The sequence below is a fragment of the Antrostomus carolinensis genome, unplaced genomic scaffold, assembly GCF_000700745.2.
Source record: "Antrostomus carolinensis isolate BGI_N321 unplaced genomic scaffold, ASM70074v2 scaffold49628, whole genome shotgun sequence".
Classification (NCBI taxonomy): Eukaryota; Metazoa; Chordata; class Aves; order Caprimulgiformes; family Caprimulgidae; genus Antrostomus; species Antrostomus carolinensis.
The window spans coordinates 26,123-40,722 of NW_010334630.1; the positions used below are offsets into that span (position 1 = coordinate 26,123).

General features: G+C 36.8%; 1 protein-coding gene across 1 annotated transcript in view; it reads right to left on the reverse strand.

Annotated features, from left to right (window-relative positions):
* The window catches only part of INSC (INSC spindle orientation adaptor protein), a 57,132-nt gene that overhangs the window by 16,431 nt on the left and 26,101 nt on the right, over nt 1–14,600 (reverse strand). Inside the window, exons 6-7 of the mRNA XM_010174250.2 lie at nt 3,093–3,264; nt 880–1,058 (exon numbers count right to left, since the gene is read on the reverse strand). Coding sequence (XP_010172552.2) covers nt 880–1,058; nt 3,093–3,264 — 351 coding nt within the window. The remainder of the gene's footprint in view (nt 1–879; nt 1,059–3,092; nt 3,265–14,600) is intronic.

Consider the following 14,600-nt stretch of genomic DNA (forward strand, 5'->3'; position numbering starts at 1 on the left):
AGTCTACCATAAATCATCTTTTGGCTACTTCAGAGGTGGGAAGGGGATGGGCTTGTGAGGCCTGAATTATGAACTTTTAGTTATATTCACAATATCTCATAAACAGAAGTAGGTTAACAGAGCTGACTAGCAGCCTCAATCCCTTAGTAGTAGCTACTGAAACCCGCAAGCTTCACATTTGTTCCTCTGCTGAAGCAAAATTCATCACTAAGATGCCAACTGAGCAGTGCCTCTGCAGCACCCCATTGCATGGCAGTACCTGAGAGCAACAAAAGAATTCCCTCTGACTTAATCTTTGCATTAGCACAGACATTTAATTTTCTGTGTCTCAACACTAAAAAAAATGTTGAAAAAGAAAGGGAAATGCAAAAGTACATCACCAGCATTTGCCAGTAAAACTTGCAAACCATCCACCATGCAGTTGGGACTTGATCCAAAGCACACTGACGACAACGGGCTGAGGATCAGATCCTTATTCAGCTTTTGGAGCTAATTAATCTTTGAACTGACAATCATATATTTAGGCTGGAGCCTGTATATGTATCTTATTTGCCTCAAAGTTCTGTCCAGTCATGTTTTGATCCCACAGCTTCTCTGGGTCTCTGTGTCACTATTTGGCCATGATGAAAAAAAAAAAAAATGTAGTATCTTAGAAATATGGAACTTTCTCTTCTTTTCAAAATCACATTTAAAGCTGCCATATTTCATAATGCTTATAATAAAAAGGAACAGAGCAGATAAAGAAAGAGACATATATTGAAAAGAACCAAGAATAGAAGACATGAAAGCAACTTAGGTGTGTCTATGTCAAAATATACACAGACCTGTTCGCTTTTACGCAAATGTGCTGAGACAGCATCATGCTGAGAAACCACTCACCTGATCTCGGGAATATGGAGTATCCACTATATGTCTGTCTGAACATGCTGCTAGAAGAATCTTCATTGCATTTAACTGGAGCAATATTTCACAAGCCATGGTATCAAAGAAAGTAATATTGGCAAGTGCTGCTGAAGCCAGCAGGAAAACTTCACCGGATGAGGCTTCTTGGCACAGTTCTGGGAATGCAGAAAATAAGTTGAATAAAATTCACTCCTTCATTGAAAAAAACATGTTTAGGTGTTTCAAAGCAATATTTAAGCATCTGAAACTTGTATGTATCCAAGAACAAGTTCAGAATCATCAAGATAAAAAAACAAAACAAACCAAAGAATCACCTTAATTTTGTCAATTATGTAATATGTCACATTGTTAGGGTGCTTTGTAAGTGATATTAACATTAGACACCTCCATTAGAACCACAAAAGCAGGGAAGGATGGTAAATGTGAATCTAAACACCAAGTGTTTCTGACATTCATCTAATTAATAAGTTTGTCTAAGTAGTATACAGGGAATATTCCAATTAATGTTGTTCAACATAAAGCTTGATATAACTAAATAAAATGAAATACAGGAGGCAGAAGGCTAACAGGAGCTGATCCATAAGAGAACAATTCTGCTATATATCCTATTCTTTACAACATATGTATACATGTTGCCTATCTCTAAACCTATTTCTTTATAGTCAAAGATCACCCTGAATATTTTCCAGCTTCAATAAGAAGTGCTGAAGACACATTTCTCTCTTAATTCCTTGCTCACATGTATTTTAACTAAGATCTGAATCACCTGGCAATTGGATTTCAGCATCGTTTAAAAATTAAACGTATTACAGTAATTCAATTACTGGGTTATAAATATTACAAGGAAATTGGTGTGTGATTACTGAAAGGGCTCTTCCAAAGTTATACATGTTCTATCTTTAATGCTCACATTTCTTGGGCAGAGTATATACTACTAAAATTCCTGTGGAACTTAAACAGGGACAATGGGGGAAATGCTCCACTTGCTAATATCTTCAGATTGTCCCTTGACTGTGGTACACTAATAACCTGGAAAATAAATTTAAATTTAAGTCAGGTCAGATGCTACTAGCACTATTGCTACAGCAGAACAAAACTCAGCACAGGTTAATTCCACCCACTGGATTCTGGGCAGAACCTTCGATATTTGTTGCTGGACAGTTTAGTCATCAGGAATAAACTGTCTCCTTGATTTTTGCAGCACTAGTTCTGTTTGGACATATCAGAGAATGCCTAAATACATCTCAGGTAATTCCCAGCCACTGCAGAATCCTCAAGTACTGGTACTACTATACTCTTTTCTTCTGCTGCTTTTGTTTTGTTTTGGTTTTGTGTTGGTTTTGTTTTGTTTGTTTTAAACAACAACAAAAAAAAACAGGTATGAAAACTGAAGTGCTGTAGTTTAACTGTTATCATTGGGGTCAGTAGAGAAATATTCACATGTATTGATTATTATACATGAGAAATCAAATTAGATGACCCAAACTGTACTTTCTGACATGAAGCTCAGGGAAACCCTCTATTTCCAGATGAGATAGAGAATGCTTGACTGAAAGCTTCTGGTACTTTACGGGGATGGAGCACAGTGCCATAAAGAAGAGATTTCTCTCTTTAGAAAGTAATGAGAAGTATCATCTTATTTTTCTGAAGTGTCCTCACTGACCCATGTCAAGGAAAAGCTTGTTGTTACCTTTGCCCTATTTTACCATGGATCAGAGGCCTAGACAAGAAAGGTAGATCTTTTATTTTCTTGTGACAATGCCCACAGATTATACTATACTGTACTTTTCCTCTGAAGTATCATACAAATGTAGATGCAGTGGTGAGCTTGAGTTCTACAAGTTTAGAAAATACAATAGGCATAAAGGTTAGCAACTATTAGAAACTACTCTTACAGACAAACACGGGACAAGAGGATAATCTGCTGAGTCTTTTCTATGACTCTAACAGTAAAATTTCATATAGATATTATTTTGACAAATATGCATAAATTCTTTTCAAATATGGACTAGAGTAAAAAATACTATATAATTGCAGAATGCCCAGATTCAGAGTTAAAAGTGACTGAGTTATTTTATCTGTTACAGAAAGAATAGCAAACATTATTTAAGAAATATTTCTAATGAAAGAGTCCTACCCCAACCTATCATTTTAACTGGAAAAACTCAGAAGTCACATAAAGAACTTACTGACAAGTGCTGTTACAATTTCTTCCATATTTTCCAGAAAGCTGCTGAGATGCTGAGTGAAGGTGAGATGTGGAGATGTGATCTGTGCAATTACTGCTGCTGCTTCTGCATGAGTAGCTTCAGAATGGGTGCTATCAGTAAGAATGTCAGCCAGGCACAGTATCCCATCAGCCTATGGAAAAACAATAGGTATAGGTTGGAAATACCTCAGGAAACACTTCTGCAACCAAAGATGGGTTTACAGTTCTCTTTTCTTGACTGTGGCTAAACCACTCCGTTTATTTTCAAAAATTACTTAAATGTGGTGGGATTTATGGCATAAGAAGTTTCAATTTAGCAAGTACAAATCAGTTCAGCATAAAGGTTTGTTGACCAGCAAAAAGTCTTGCATTTCCTTCTCCCTTAAGGTTTCTGCTGAATTGATTTTGGTCAAACAAACAAGTCTTTTCTGATGGACATCTCAAGTTAAACATTAATCCAAAAATAAGCTCTGATAAGCAAATGCTATCTGCTACTATGCCACAGCCTCATTTAGGCTCTGGTGTGAGTGTGCCCCACTGCAACATTTGAGCCTGAGTGTGCAATAAATTCTTCAGAGATCTATTTTTTGCCACTTTTTTCTGAATTTGTCACAAAGCCAATGCAGGATCAAAAAATACTATTAAGGAGAGACCATGTCCAAGCTGCATCTGATAAGCTTGCACAGCTCTCACATTAAAGCTAGGTCCACATATCCCTTGTTTATTTGTAAAATAAACAGAAAAATAAGTAAAATGTACATAAGTTTATGCTTTTAGAGTGTCTGAAGTGTTCTAAGCTCATTCCTTACACAGCACACCTTGCTCTGGATTATAGGAGACCCATTAACACAATGACAGACTGCAACAGAGCATAGCCAATGGGATGGTTTGAACTACAGAAACTTATCACCTGTTAATAACAACCAAAACCCAGCCAAGGGAGGTTGTCTGTAGACAAGGACATAATCTGTGAAGTTTCAAATTAACAGGACTATGTTTCTCCCCCTGTTTAACATATCACTGAGTAATTCATCACGTTGTGGAGCAGGTAGGTAGATGTGCTTAGAGGGGACAGAGTATGAAGATTTATGTAATTAATTATGGACATGCTTATATCAAATCCACATAAATTCACTAATTAAAATCTTTATATGAATGAAACTAATGTAATTATTGGAGGCAGTTTACAAATGAACAGAGCTTTTAAAAACTTCACTGAGTAACTGTTTTAAAAACTGGCCTTATTAATTTATTTATTTGAAGTTCTGAAAAAATGTGGCATCAGTTACCTTATATGTTGCTCGGACACTTTATAGATATAAAGAGGACTTACGAAGGCCTAGCCTGAAATATACTTTAACAGTCAAAAAAAACCAAACCCACATTTGTGTTGTGCACTCACCAAGACTCTTTCTTAGGTCTGTTGTTCAGACTGCATTCTTTGTCTATTCAAAGCTTCCTCAGACCACACACCTTATGTCCTATCCATTACCTTCACAAAGGGTATTTAGCAAATCTCTTATTCACTTTTTTATTATTTATTAATACAGAATGTTATCTTAATTACTTATCCTGCAATGGGCATGAATTAAATTATTTGATAAGCACTGACAGTTACTGTATCTTACAAGAAAAGCTCTCAGATTGATGGGAGCAAAAATTACTCTCTGGAAGATCATTCATTGGGATGCACTTTTTAATAGGCAATAGACTAGATCATTTGAACTCTAATAACATAGATAAATACAAAAGAAATTATATCTCTATTTTTCTTCAGACTACAAATGGGATTTAGAATAGAAGATCAAGTACTGGCAAGAAGAGGAAGAATAAATTTTCAACATTAAACTTTTTCTTGACAAGCTTTCAACATTAATCTACCTACAGCAAAATATTTCCTCCTAGTTATGGCAGAATTCTACAGCTTGAAACAGCAGATTCACATAATTCACTCAGCTTCAAGGTATGTTAATAGATCTCAGTGTCAAGAATTAATATATGTCCTCACAAGATGATTTAGTAGCCAAAGTGTGCTAGACAATATCATATGCAAAACCCCCCAACTTTGTCACCTTGAAACCTCTCCAGATCACACCTTGTCTGAGGTCCAAAGGATACTAATAACAACAGTCAGTATAAAAAGTTAAATATATTCCAAAGCATTAAAAAAATACTTCACAAGAAACTTCTAAGGTCTGGTAACAGCATACAGCACTGTTCAGCTCTAAATTTACTGGTTAAAATTCACTTGGTAAACTCTTATTCAATGACCTCGACAAAATGACTTTCAAACAGTTTCATGCTATTTCAGAAGAAGTAATGGCTTATGAAAGGTAGGTACAAGCACACAGTTAGATTTTTCCATCACCACTGATTGTTTGTATCTACACTATAAAATACAAGCTTCTAACAATACAAGGGCTGTACTCAACTTTTAAATTACGTATTTGATTTTTTTATTTGCTAAGTAATTGTTTTTGGAAACTGGGAGTTGCTGAATTCTAAATAGAAGTGGATATATGTTTTATTCAGCATAAAGATTAAAGACATATTTTGGATCCATGAAATCCAGCACTAGATAGTTTTGTTCCTTTCTAATCAGAATAATGTAAAATACTAACAAATTCAGCCTAAAATTTGCTCTATACACTTTTGTCTCCCATCTTAAATACAGAAAATAAAATAATTCTACTCCAGCAGGCAACCCCATTTATATGTGTCTAGCAATAAATTTTAAAATGACAGAGGAACAATCTAATAAAAGCACTTTAACATCCAAAAAGAAATTGCTGCTCAAAGCATTTTTATAATTAGCTTTCACACTGAAAGGAACTTTGGATGGCTGCCCTGTTTTCTGTTTAATTTTGGTGAAGTAATCAGCTAAATGTCAAATCTGTTCATCACCTTGGCTATACAAAAGAACCTGTTAGCCAGATAATGCAAACAAATGAATTCCATGAATGCAACAAGATGCTGTGGAGACCCTGCCTTTGAGGAATGGCGTTCAGTAAATGCTCGATCACTAATATTTCATATTGATAACTGGAAAAATGCCAGGAACTTACATCCTTATGAGTATAGCCCTGTTATAGAAACTTCATCCAAGTGACAAAATAAATACGTGACCACTTTACTGCACAGATCAAGTCTTCTGAAAGGAATTTTTTTTTTTTTCTCTGCAACAGGAATGATTGGGTTCTGGGGCAGCCCTCTTCTTTCTTCAGTGCACCTGTTCTTCCTCCTGAAAGCATTAAATAAGACTAGGCATCTGTTAAAGATACCAGTACAGAATTTGGTATGAACTGCATTAATATTAATATTACACACAACAACAGTCTGAAGTCACTGCTTTCCACAAGGAGGTTGAAGGCAGGCTTTCCATGCCACTCCGGGAACCAAGACCCACTGCCTTCTTTTTAACAATGTCTGTCTTCATTTGTATGAAGGATGCATTAAATGTGGCAGTGCCTAGAACAACAGCCTTGCAGCCCTGCTGCAGGAAGAAAACAAACTGCAGAGATTATTCTGGGCTGACTAGAAGTGAAAAGATGAAGAGTATGTAAAAAGGATAAAGAGTATGTAAACCTTTCCCCCTATGAAACCTAGGGACAGCAGTCACCTCACGGTGCACGTTCTTTGGCACTCAGAGATGCTCTAAGCTTCTTGCAGATAAAAAGTACAACTGTTTGTCAAAGAGGTAATAGGAAATAAGTCATTTTACAGAAAGGATGGACAGAATCAATAAGATCGATATCCAGACTTGCTTTCTTGTCTTTGCTTCAACAATAAGGGAATAGCTGACTTTGAACTCCCTCAGTTTTGAGGAGTGATACAAAGACAGTCTTTTAAAGTATTATTTCTGTAGTTGATAAAAGAAACAAGGAACTGCACTGCTATTAGCCTAGCAGCTCACATATTCCCACTCCCATAAATCACAGTTTACATTGCTTCAAACTACCCTCTACAAATACAAGTGAATCACCCAAGGATACATTCAGCTTTCCTGATCTACCCCTCATATGCCTCCAGTTCTATAGGACAACTGCTGAGTGGCCCTAAAGGGCAGAAGGAGAAGAGACTGTAAAGGAATTCACTTGCAGTTATGTGTAAGTCATCTATAGCACACATCCTTCTACTCAACCACTGTTGGTGCTTATAGAATTGGGACAAATTGGGACAAGTGCTGACAAAACAGGAGGAAAACTACTGACCTCAAATTAATACAGTGGCCGGGGGGTGGGGGGGGAAGACATTTGCAATGGCCTTAGTACTCAGCATTTGTTACATTCTCTTTCTCCTATTCTGTCCCAGCTAAAAGACAATTACAATAACGACTGTGTTATCTGTAATCTCAGGAGCATATGAGAATAGGGGAGAACCATTTGTGTTCACGTATGATAAAGTTGGAGATTTAAATCGTCAAGCTATGTGACACATGACAGAAGCCAAATACTTTTCAGATTCTTTTCCCCTGCATTTTGGAGGGCTAGATATACTGGCTCATTTTTAAGCTGCAGGAATCTATTCTTATTTGTAGGATTTTCTTGATATCTCCATTACAAATTCCAGAAAGTATATACTTGTTTCTTTTAAATAATGGATAAGGTTTTATATATTATACTTTAGGGTCTGAATTTCATTAAAATGAAGCCACACAGACACAAAGAGGACTTGGCAACAAGATGAGAGGAACTGTCATGTGTTATATAAGAATGCTGAACAAGATACTGGGACCTGAAGTCTGAATGAGGGAAAGACCATACATTAGTAGTTTTCACATAGCCCTCATTTTTATTTACCCTGGGGGATCGTAGTCTGAGAGAAAGAAAAAGTAAACACCTCAACTATTCCTATAAACAAACAGGGGCTGCAGGGTTATGCATAGCAGGGCACTCCAGAAAATGAGATGTGCTCACTGAAAAAAAACATGCTCCGATCATCTAGTTTTAAATAAATAATGTCACAGACACTTCATTGCATGAGGGCATATTCTCAAACACCTGCTGTCTGGCACTTAAAAACAAGAACACTCTTGCAACATGTTTGATTACTTTGTATCATTTAGGTTTTGGTGTGACAACATGGATTTTATTTTCAGTAAGTGTTTGTTAGTGTACCTCTTCGTGCCACATTTTTAGAGGACCCGCTTCATCTATTACAATAATGAGAAAGTGCCTCTATCCAAAAAGAGCAGCATACAGGTCACAGCCAGAGAATCAGTCATTATCAGCTAATCTAACTCTTCATAGTGTCTTTCTTCTCTCAGGAAATGTATCTGATAATCTTGCTGCTAGAATTCTGGTTGTGTTTAAGTCAATACTTCCAAATCTTAGCGTGATTATGCTAAAGAGTTAATAAAAGGTCTTATTGTTATAAATTATTACTGAAATTTCACATACAATTTCTCCTCTCATCAGATTAAAATTCTTGAACAGGTCATTATACCAAGAAGTGAGAAACAAACATAACCCAACCCTATGCTCAAAGTATGACAATGAAAACACCACAGCAGAAAGTAAAGTTACATTAGAAAGGTAGAGAAAGTGAATGAACGATGGAGATAGCACAGGATGTTTCTTTTTTTACTGTTACTTTAAATAGGAGATTCTGTAAATGCATTCAGAAACAAATCCTTTATGCAAATAATTTTCCTGCAAATATTTCCCATTTCAAGGGTGTTAGTCAGTTTAGCCTAAAAAATACCCAGTCTCTGAAATGCAAGGCCTCCGCAGTATTTGAATCATATGTACACTAATTAAACACACCCTAATATTCATCTAATAGAATGTATAAATATATACAGCAACTTGTTCATAAAAATGTCTAAATTCACATAATTGCCAAAATTGACCCAGTGTTTCACCCATGTTATTCTTTCTAAAACTTTTTGTTGCTTTTAAGAAAAGTACTATGAGGCACCAAGTGTTAATATGTTTGCTACACTCATTACTTCACAATGGCTGTTCAATTATTTTAATAAATTAATTTAAATAAATTAGCTCCAGAACTGACCTTGTATGTGCCAGATTTTTATTGGCAGAGAATTTTTACAAGCAAGTTACAGAGCTTTATGATAGCCATTTATAATGAAAACACTCACAGCACTTTAGCTATAAAACTTTTAGTGAGCAACTCAGTAAGAGTCCATTCGTGTTGTAATAACAACAGAGGAAATTGCTACCCTTATTCAAACAAGAATTTCAAAAAAGTAAAAAAGTAGCAGTTTTCTTCTGGTGAAAATTGATGGAACTTTACTGGCTACAGCAGACTCAAGCTATTTGGTCATAAGATTCCACTCCTGACAGTTAGGAAAATCTCCTCGGGACTCCTACAAACATTGATTTATTTCTATGACTGCAGTGGTAATAAAATAATTTCAGAATTGCTTTAAGCATAAGAGATTCAAGTTTAAGATCAACCGTTTGCATGGAATCTTTATGACCAGTCAGAAGTATACTATGAGCCATCAGGTAAAATGATCTCAGAGAGATCTAGTCTCCTGTTTCAGAGGGAAGCACAGATAATGTCATGGGATACTAGAAAAGCAGGATGACTAGAATTCAGGGGTATAAACATGTCACTGACATCAGAACTGCCAAACCCTTGTGGCCAAAGAAATAACACTAGATCAAAGTATACCAAACTTCTAGGAAGAGTTCACATTCTGTTAAAGACCCAAGAGTCTGGCTGGAAGAAAATGCTGTCTTGAAGGACAGTGCCTTGCTATACACTGGAATGAAGTGGTGGCTTACTGGACTCTGTCCTGAGACTTGCTTGCAGTGCACTCTCCCTTTCCAACAGCGTTAACAAACAGAATAGATGTCATTTGCTTCAGAATGTATCTTAGAATAATTCAGATTGTAAATAAAATATTAAAATCATAATAATTTTACAGTATTTCAGCTCTACAGCTGACAAAGAACGAAAGGAAGAAATACTTGTGAACACGTTTCTATTTATACTAGGATTGGAAGCTCTTTCAGTGACCTCTCGCAGTACAGCTGTGTCCAGCTTCATCAGGCAGCAGGTAGAGCCCTCCTCACACTCTTCTCACCCTTGGGGAAGTGTTGCAACAGGACTAAGCTAGGACTATAAGCAATGATAGCGACTGCTAGGGAAAAGCCAGCACAAAGTCTGTGTTGTATCACTCTATTTTTTACCAGAGATGAATTCAGCGTAGTTTTGAAATTTACTTTGACTCATGCCTGATGAAGAAGGCAAGCTGTACAAAATCACACTCTATATAAACAGATTACGCCAAATTCAAAGCCAACAGGGATCCTGGGGGAGGGAAAGAATAATCTGTGCAAATAATTTTTAAAAGTAACCCACACATTTTATTCTTGCTTACCACTAGATTAGTACCCTCCAAACAAAAAGTTTGGGCCAATATCTTTTACACATTTTCTTTTGCTCTCTACATATAACTTACTTAGAAGAAAAGATGTTCTAGTAAAGATCATTCAAAACTTTGTCGTGAACTGAGTCTCTGGTGTGATAAGAGCCACCCTCTCTCTCACCTTCCATGAACAAGGAGCATGTTACAGGCTTAGTTTTAAACAAAATGTATGAAATGCACCTTGCAATTCAGGCACATTAATCATAACACAAACAAGTGTCTTATCATCTCCTAGTGAAATTAGGAGCCATCAAGAAAAGTCTTTCCACAGGATCAAGACCTCGTTGAGCTAAGAACTGTTCCACATCCCATATTGTCCCAAATTTCACTATAGGTCTTTACAGTTACGAATACTCTCAGACTGCCTAGACACCCAGGTATTCTGTTCACAGTATGTGCTCTGAAGTTCTGTTTAATATCCTGAACAACAGCTGTTACATTTAACAAGTAGGCTTTTGTTTCCACAATATTTGTAGAATTGTCAGTTCTTGAAGAGAGTCTGTGTGTTTGCATGTGTACATAAAATAGTCAGCATCATATGGTTTTGATCTGTGACTATGCTTTCTCCTAATACCCAAATCAAATGCCAATAGCATTTATTTCCATATTTTTCCATGTTAAAATAATTTCCATATTGCCAATAGCAAAGATAGCAGCAACACTGTGGAGTACTCTAATTAAATGCTTTCACTCAACACCTTCTAGTGTTCTTCCTGAAAGCCTGTGGACAAAAGTTTGTCGCAACAATGGGAAATTGTTAACTGTGAAATCTATTAAATATCAGTACGTTTACTAGATGTGTCTTCACAGTCCCAAAAAAGCTAGGTTATTATTGATATGTATATGATATTCCCCCTGAATATCTACACATTTTAAATAACCTTCCATGTTGCTTTTCTTGCCTGGCACTATTATGTCATCCTTGGAAGCTGCAATGACTGGTTGACAATTTTAGAGAGTTCAACTTCTATGTTTAACATTCAGACCCCAAAGAGAACATGTATGTTTGTAACAGCACTCAGACTTCAGCAGAGCAATGTAGAAGGGTTTTTTTCAGTCCTTTTTTAAAACACTTTTTAAACTGCTTTGTAAGGCATCTTTTATCATGTATCCAGGGGATTTTAAAAACAACACATTTGTTTCTAATTAACTGTTGATTTCTACTCGGATCTTCTCAGGTCCAAAAATCCATTCACTGTGAACTCTGGAGATTCATTAGTCACATCACTGAGCAAAGGTATCTTTATAGCAAAGTAAACCCAAACTACCTTCTAGATGGTCCTTGCCACAGCAGAAATCTAAGGCTTCCCACTTCTTACGCACAAAGCCTGCAGGGCGCCTCTGTCATCTCCTTTGCTAGCCATTATGGACTAGGTGCCCAGCTGCAACAGAGATATTGATGCCTATGGCTTAGATCCTTGGCTGTCTTACTGAAGAACACCATTAACCAGAGATAAAATACAGAAGTCATTACAAACGAAGATGAACAGCCAAGGTAAATACAAGACAATAGCTACACCAAGGCCTGAAGGATTTTAAGGGAAAGTGGAATCACTTTTCTGTTCAGAACAGCTGGCCTCAAACCATTCTGCTTAAAAAACAAAACAAACAAAAACCAACACCAAACAAACAGGAAAAAGTCTAATCAGTCATCTTTTAATGAGTTTGAACAACTAATCTTTCTTAATTGAACTGTAAATCTTAATCCATGTTACTGAAAAGGTTGTTGATTGTTTTATCTTTTCATGTCTCTCCATGTTATTTTCTCTTTCCTGCAACTCTGAAATACTGTTTATTGGTACAGGCTTACCCTGACTAGCTTCTTTTTAGGATTAGAAGTCAGCACTCATGATTTTCTTTAAAAACTAAGCGGGAAAAGGAAAGAAAAAAGCCAGCATTATCTCTACTTAAAATTACTTCCTTTTCCATTACCACTTTCAGCAACTGCCATACTTTGTGTCTTTTTTTTTTTTCTGTGAGAAAAATCAATTGTAATTGCATGAGTATGTCTCAATTACCTGTCCTTTTTCAGGATGAAAGTCTTCATCTGATTAATTAGACTTCTCTGTTCTAGTGCCTTCTTCAATGCCCTCGGTCCTAGATGCCTTACTTTCTTTATACATTTTGTGGCAAGTCCTTCATTTTGATTAGCTTGTACAAGACAGAAATCCTTCTAGCCAAGAAGTGGCAAAACTGTGCCAAAAATCAGATGCAAGTGTGTTATTTCATGTTTAAAGGTGCTTGAAAGGAAGATGAACCAAATGGGAACAACACACAAATTTTACTCATTAAAACATTAATATCACTTGCTATACAACTTAGATGGCCAAGTACAGTACTGTAAACATGTAGGGTGTGCTTCTCAATCTGACACAGCAGCACAGGAGACCATGGGCTGGGGAGTTCAAACGCTGCCAGGTCCCTGGGGCACAATTCCTCAAAAATCCTCTTCTGAATAAGGGGAAAAAGCAATTTGTTACAGTCTTTAAAGACTTACTATAAATTCCTCTAATAGGAGCAAGAATTCAGAAGACATGTGGCTTCATTCGAGTATTTTCTAGGTGATATCATGTGATTTGCAATCCATTTCTTCTTCCAGAACACAGGATGAGATGGGAAAAATCTTTAGTGAGTGATAAAAGAAGTGTTTTATGCCCTTTAATAATTTTTCTCAGAACAAGCAAGTATCTAGCTCAAAAATAAATTGCCAGCCTATTCTAACAGCTCTAATTTGCCTTCTCTGTCATTGTAATTCCTTCCTCACCCTAGACAGTAGTATAACATAATGTCTGGATCAGCCATGAAGTTCACGTCACACATTTGAGGCAGCTTCTTACTCTTGATTTAATTTTGCTCTCACACCCTGTGTTATAAAATGAAGATTAAAATCTACTTACTTACCGACAAATAATGCTTAGAGAAATGCCACTGTAAGGATGCTACTTATTATCATTAAAATAAGCAGCCATTTCTCCTGAAATTATGAGAGTATATCTTAAACTGAACAGTAACCTAATCAACAGGAAGTCCTGGTGACTTAATGGGATCACTTGCAAAACAAAGTACTGCAGCAGTGACAGAGCATGCACTTAATAAGGAGCCTGTTCTGCCTAATGACTTTTGCATCTATGAAAACAATTCTGAAATGTGTAAAGAAACTGCTCCAACTTGGCATTCTCCCTTTCTTAAACTCCTTCTTGACTGCAAAACAGCATTTGCTCGAACATGCTTTCCTGTATCTTGACCTCCCCTCACAGGTCTAGATAACTCCAGCGTAGCCAAAATGCCAAAGCATCCCGTGCTTACAATGAAATGTCAAAACAAATGCAAAAAAAAGCAGGCAGAGGGTACTAAACCAGTTAGAGACGAAAATTTTCTAGGAACTTCGATCATCATCCTCATTAATTGCGTTTTTCTGACCATATAAGACACCGAGTAGGCATGCAACCTGGAACTGCAATCAGAGCTCCATAGCACTAGGTACACAGGAACGTTATTCTAATTCATTCAATTCTCTTTGGCACTACACATCAGTTACTCAGTCCCCATAGAGCAGCATGTTGACCATCCTCATAGCAAATAATACATTCTTTAGAGAAATCTGATATTCCACACACATTGTAAGACATTGAGGACTCCATATCACATTACAGGGGGTTTACTCTGCTTACGGCTTGTTATTAATGTCCATTTGGTTTTGGCAGTGCTACTATTAGCATTGCTCAAATTTAAAACACTAAAATGTGGTCCCTAGAGACTTCCTTCCCATCTACATGACACACGTCTGGCATGCCTCCTCTTCTTACTCCTCTCTCACACCTTACAGTCCATTCAGACTATTGCACCTAAGCCCAGACGGTGACTGCATTAGGAACCACTCTTCCCTTCTGCTCCACTTTGCCCCCACGCACACATGCTGCTTTTCACTTTCTCTCCAAGCTTTTGAGGCTGATCCTGTCACTACTCAAGCAGTACTCTCAAGGCAGTAGGCATAAAGGGCATTATTCCTCCACTCCCCAAGATGTTCTTGCATTAAATGTTGTTCCAGGTTTTTGAAGTAAAGCAGCTAAAGCAGAGGGTCTATCCTGT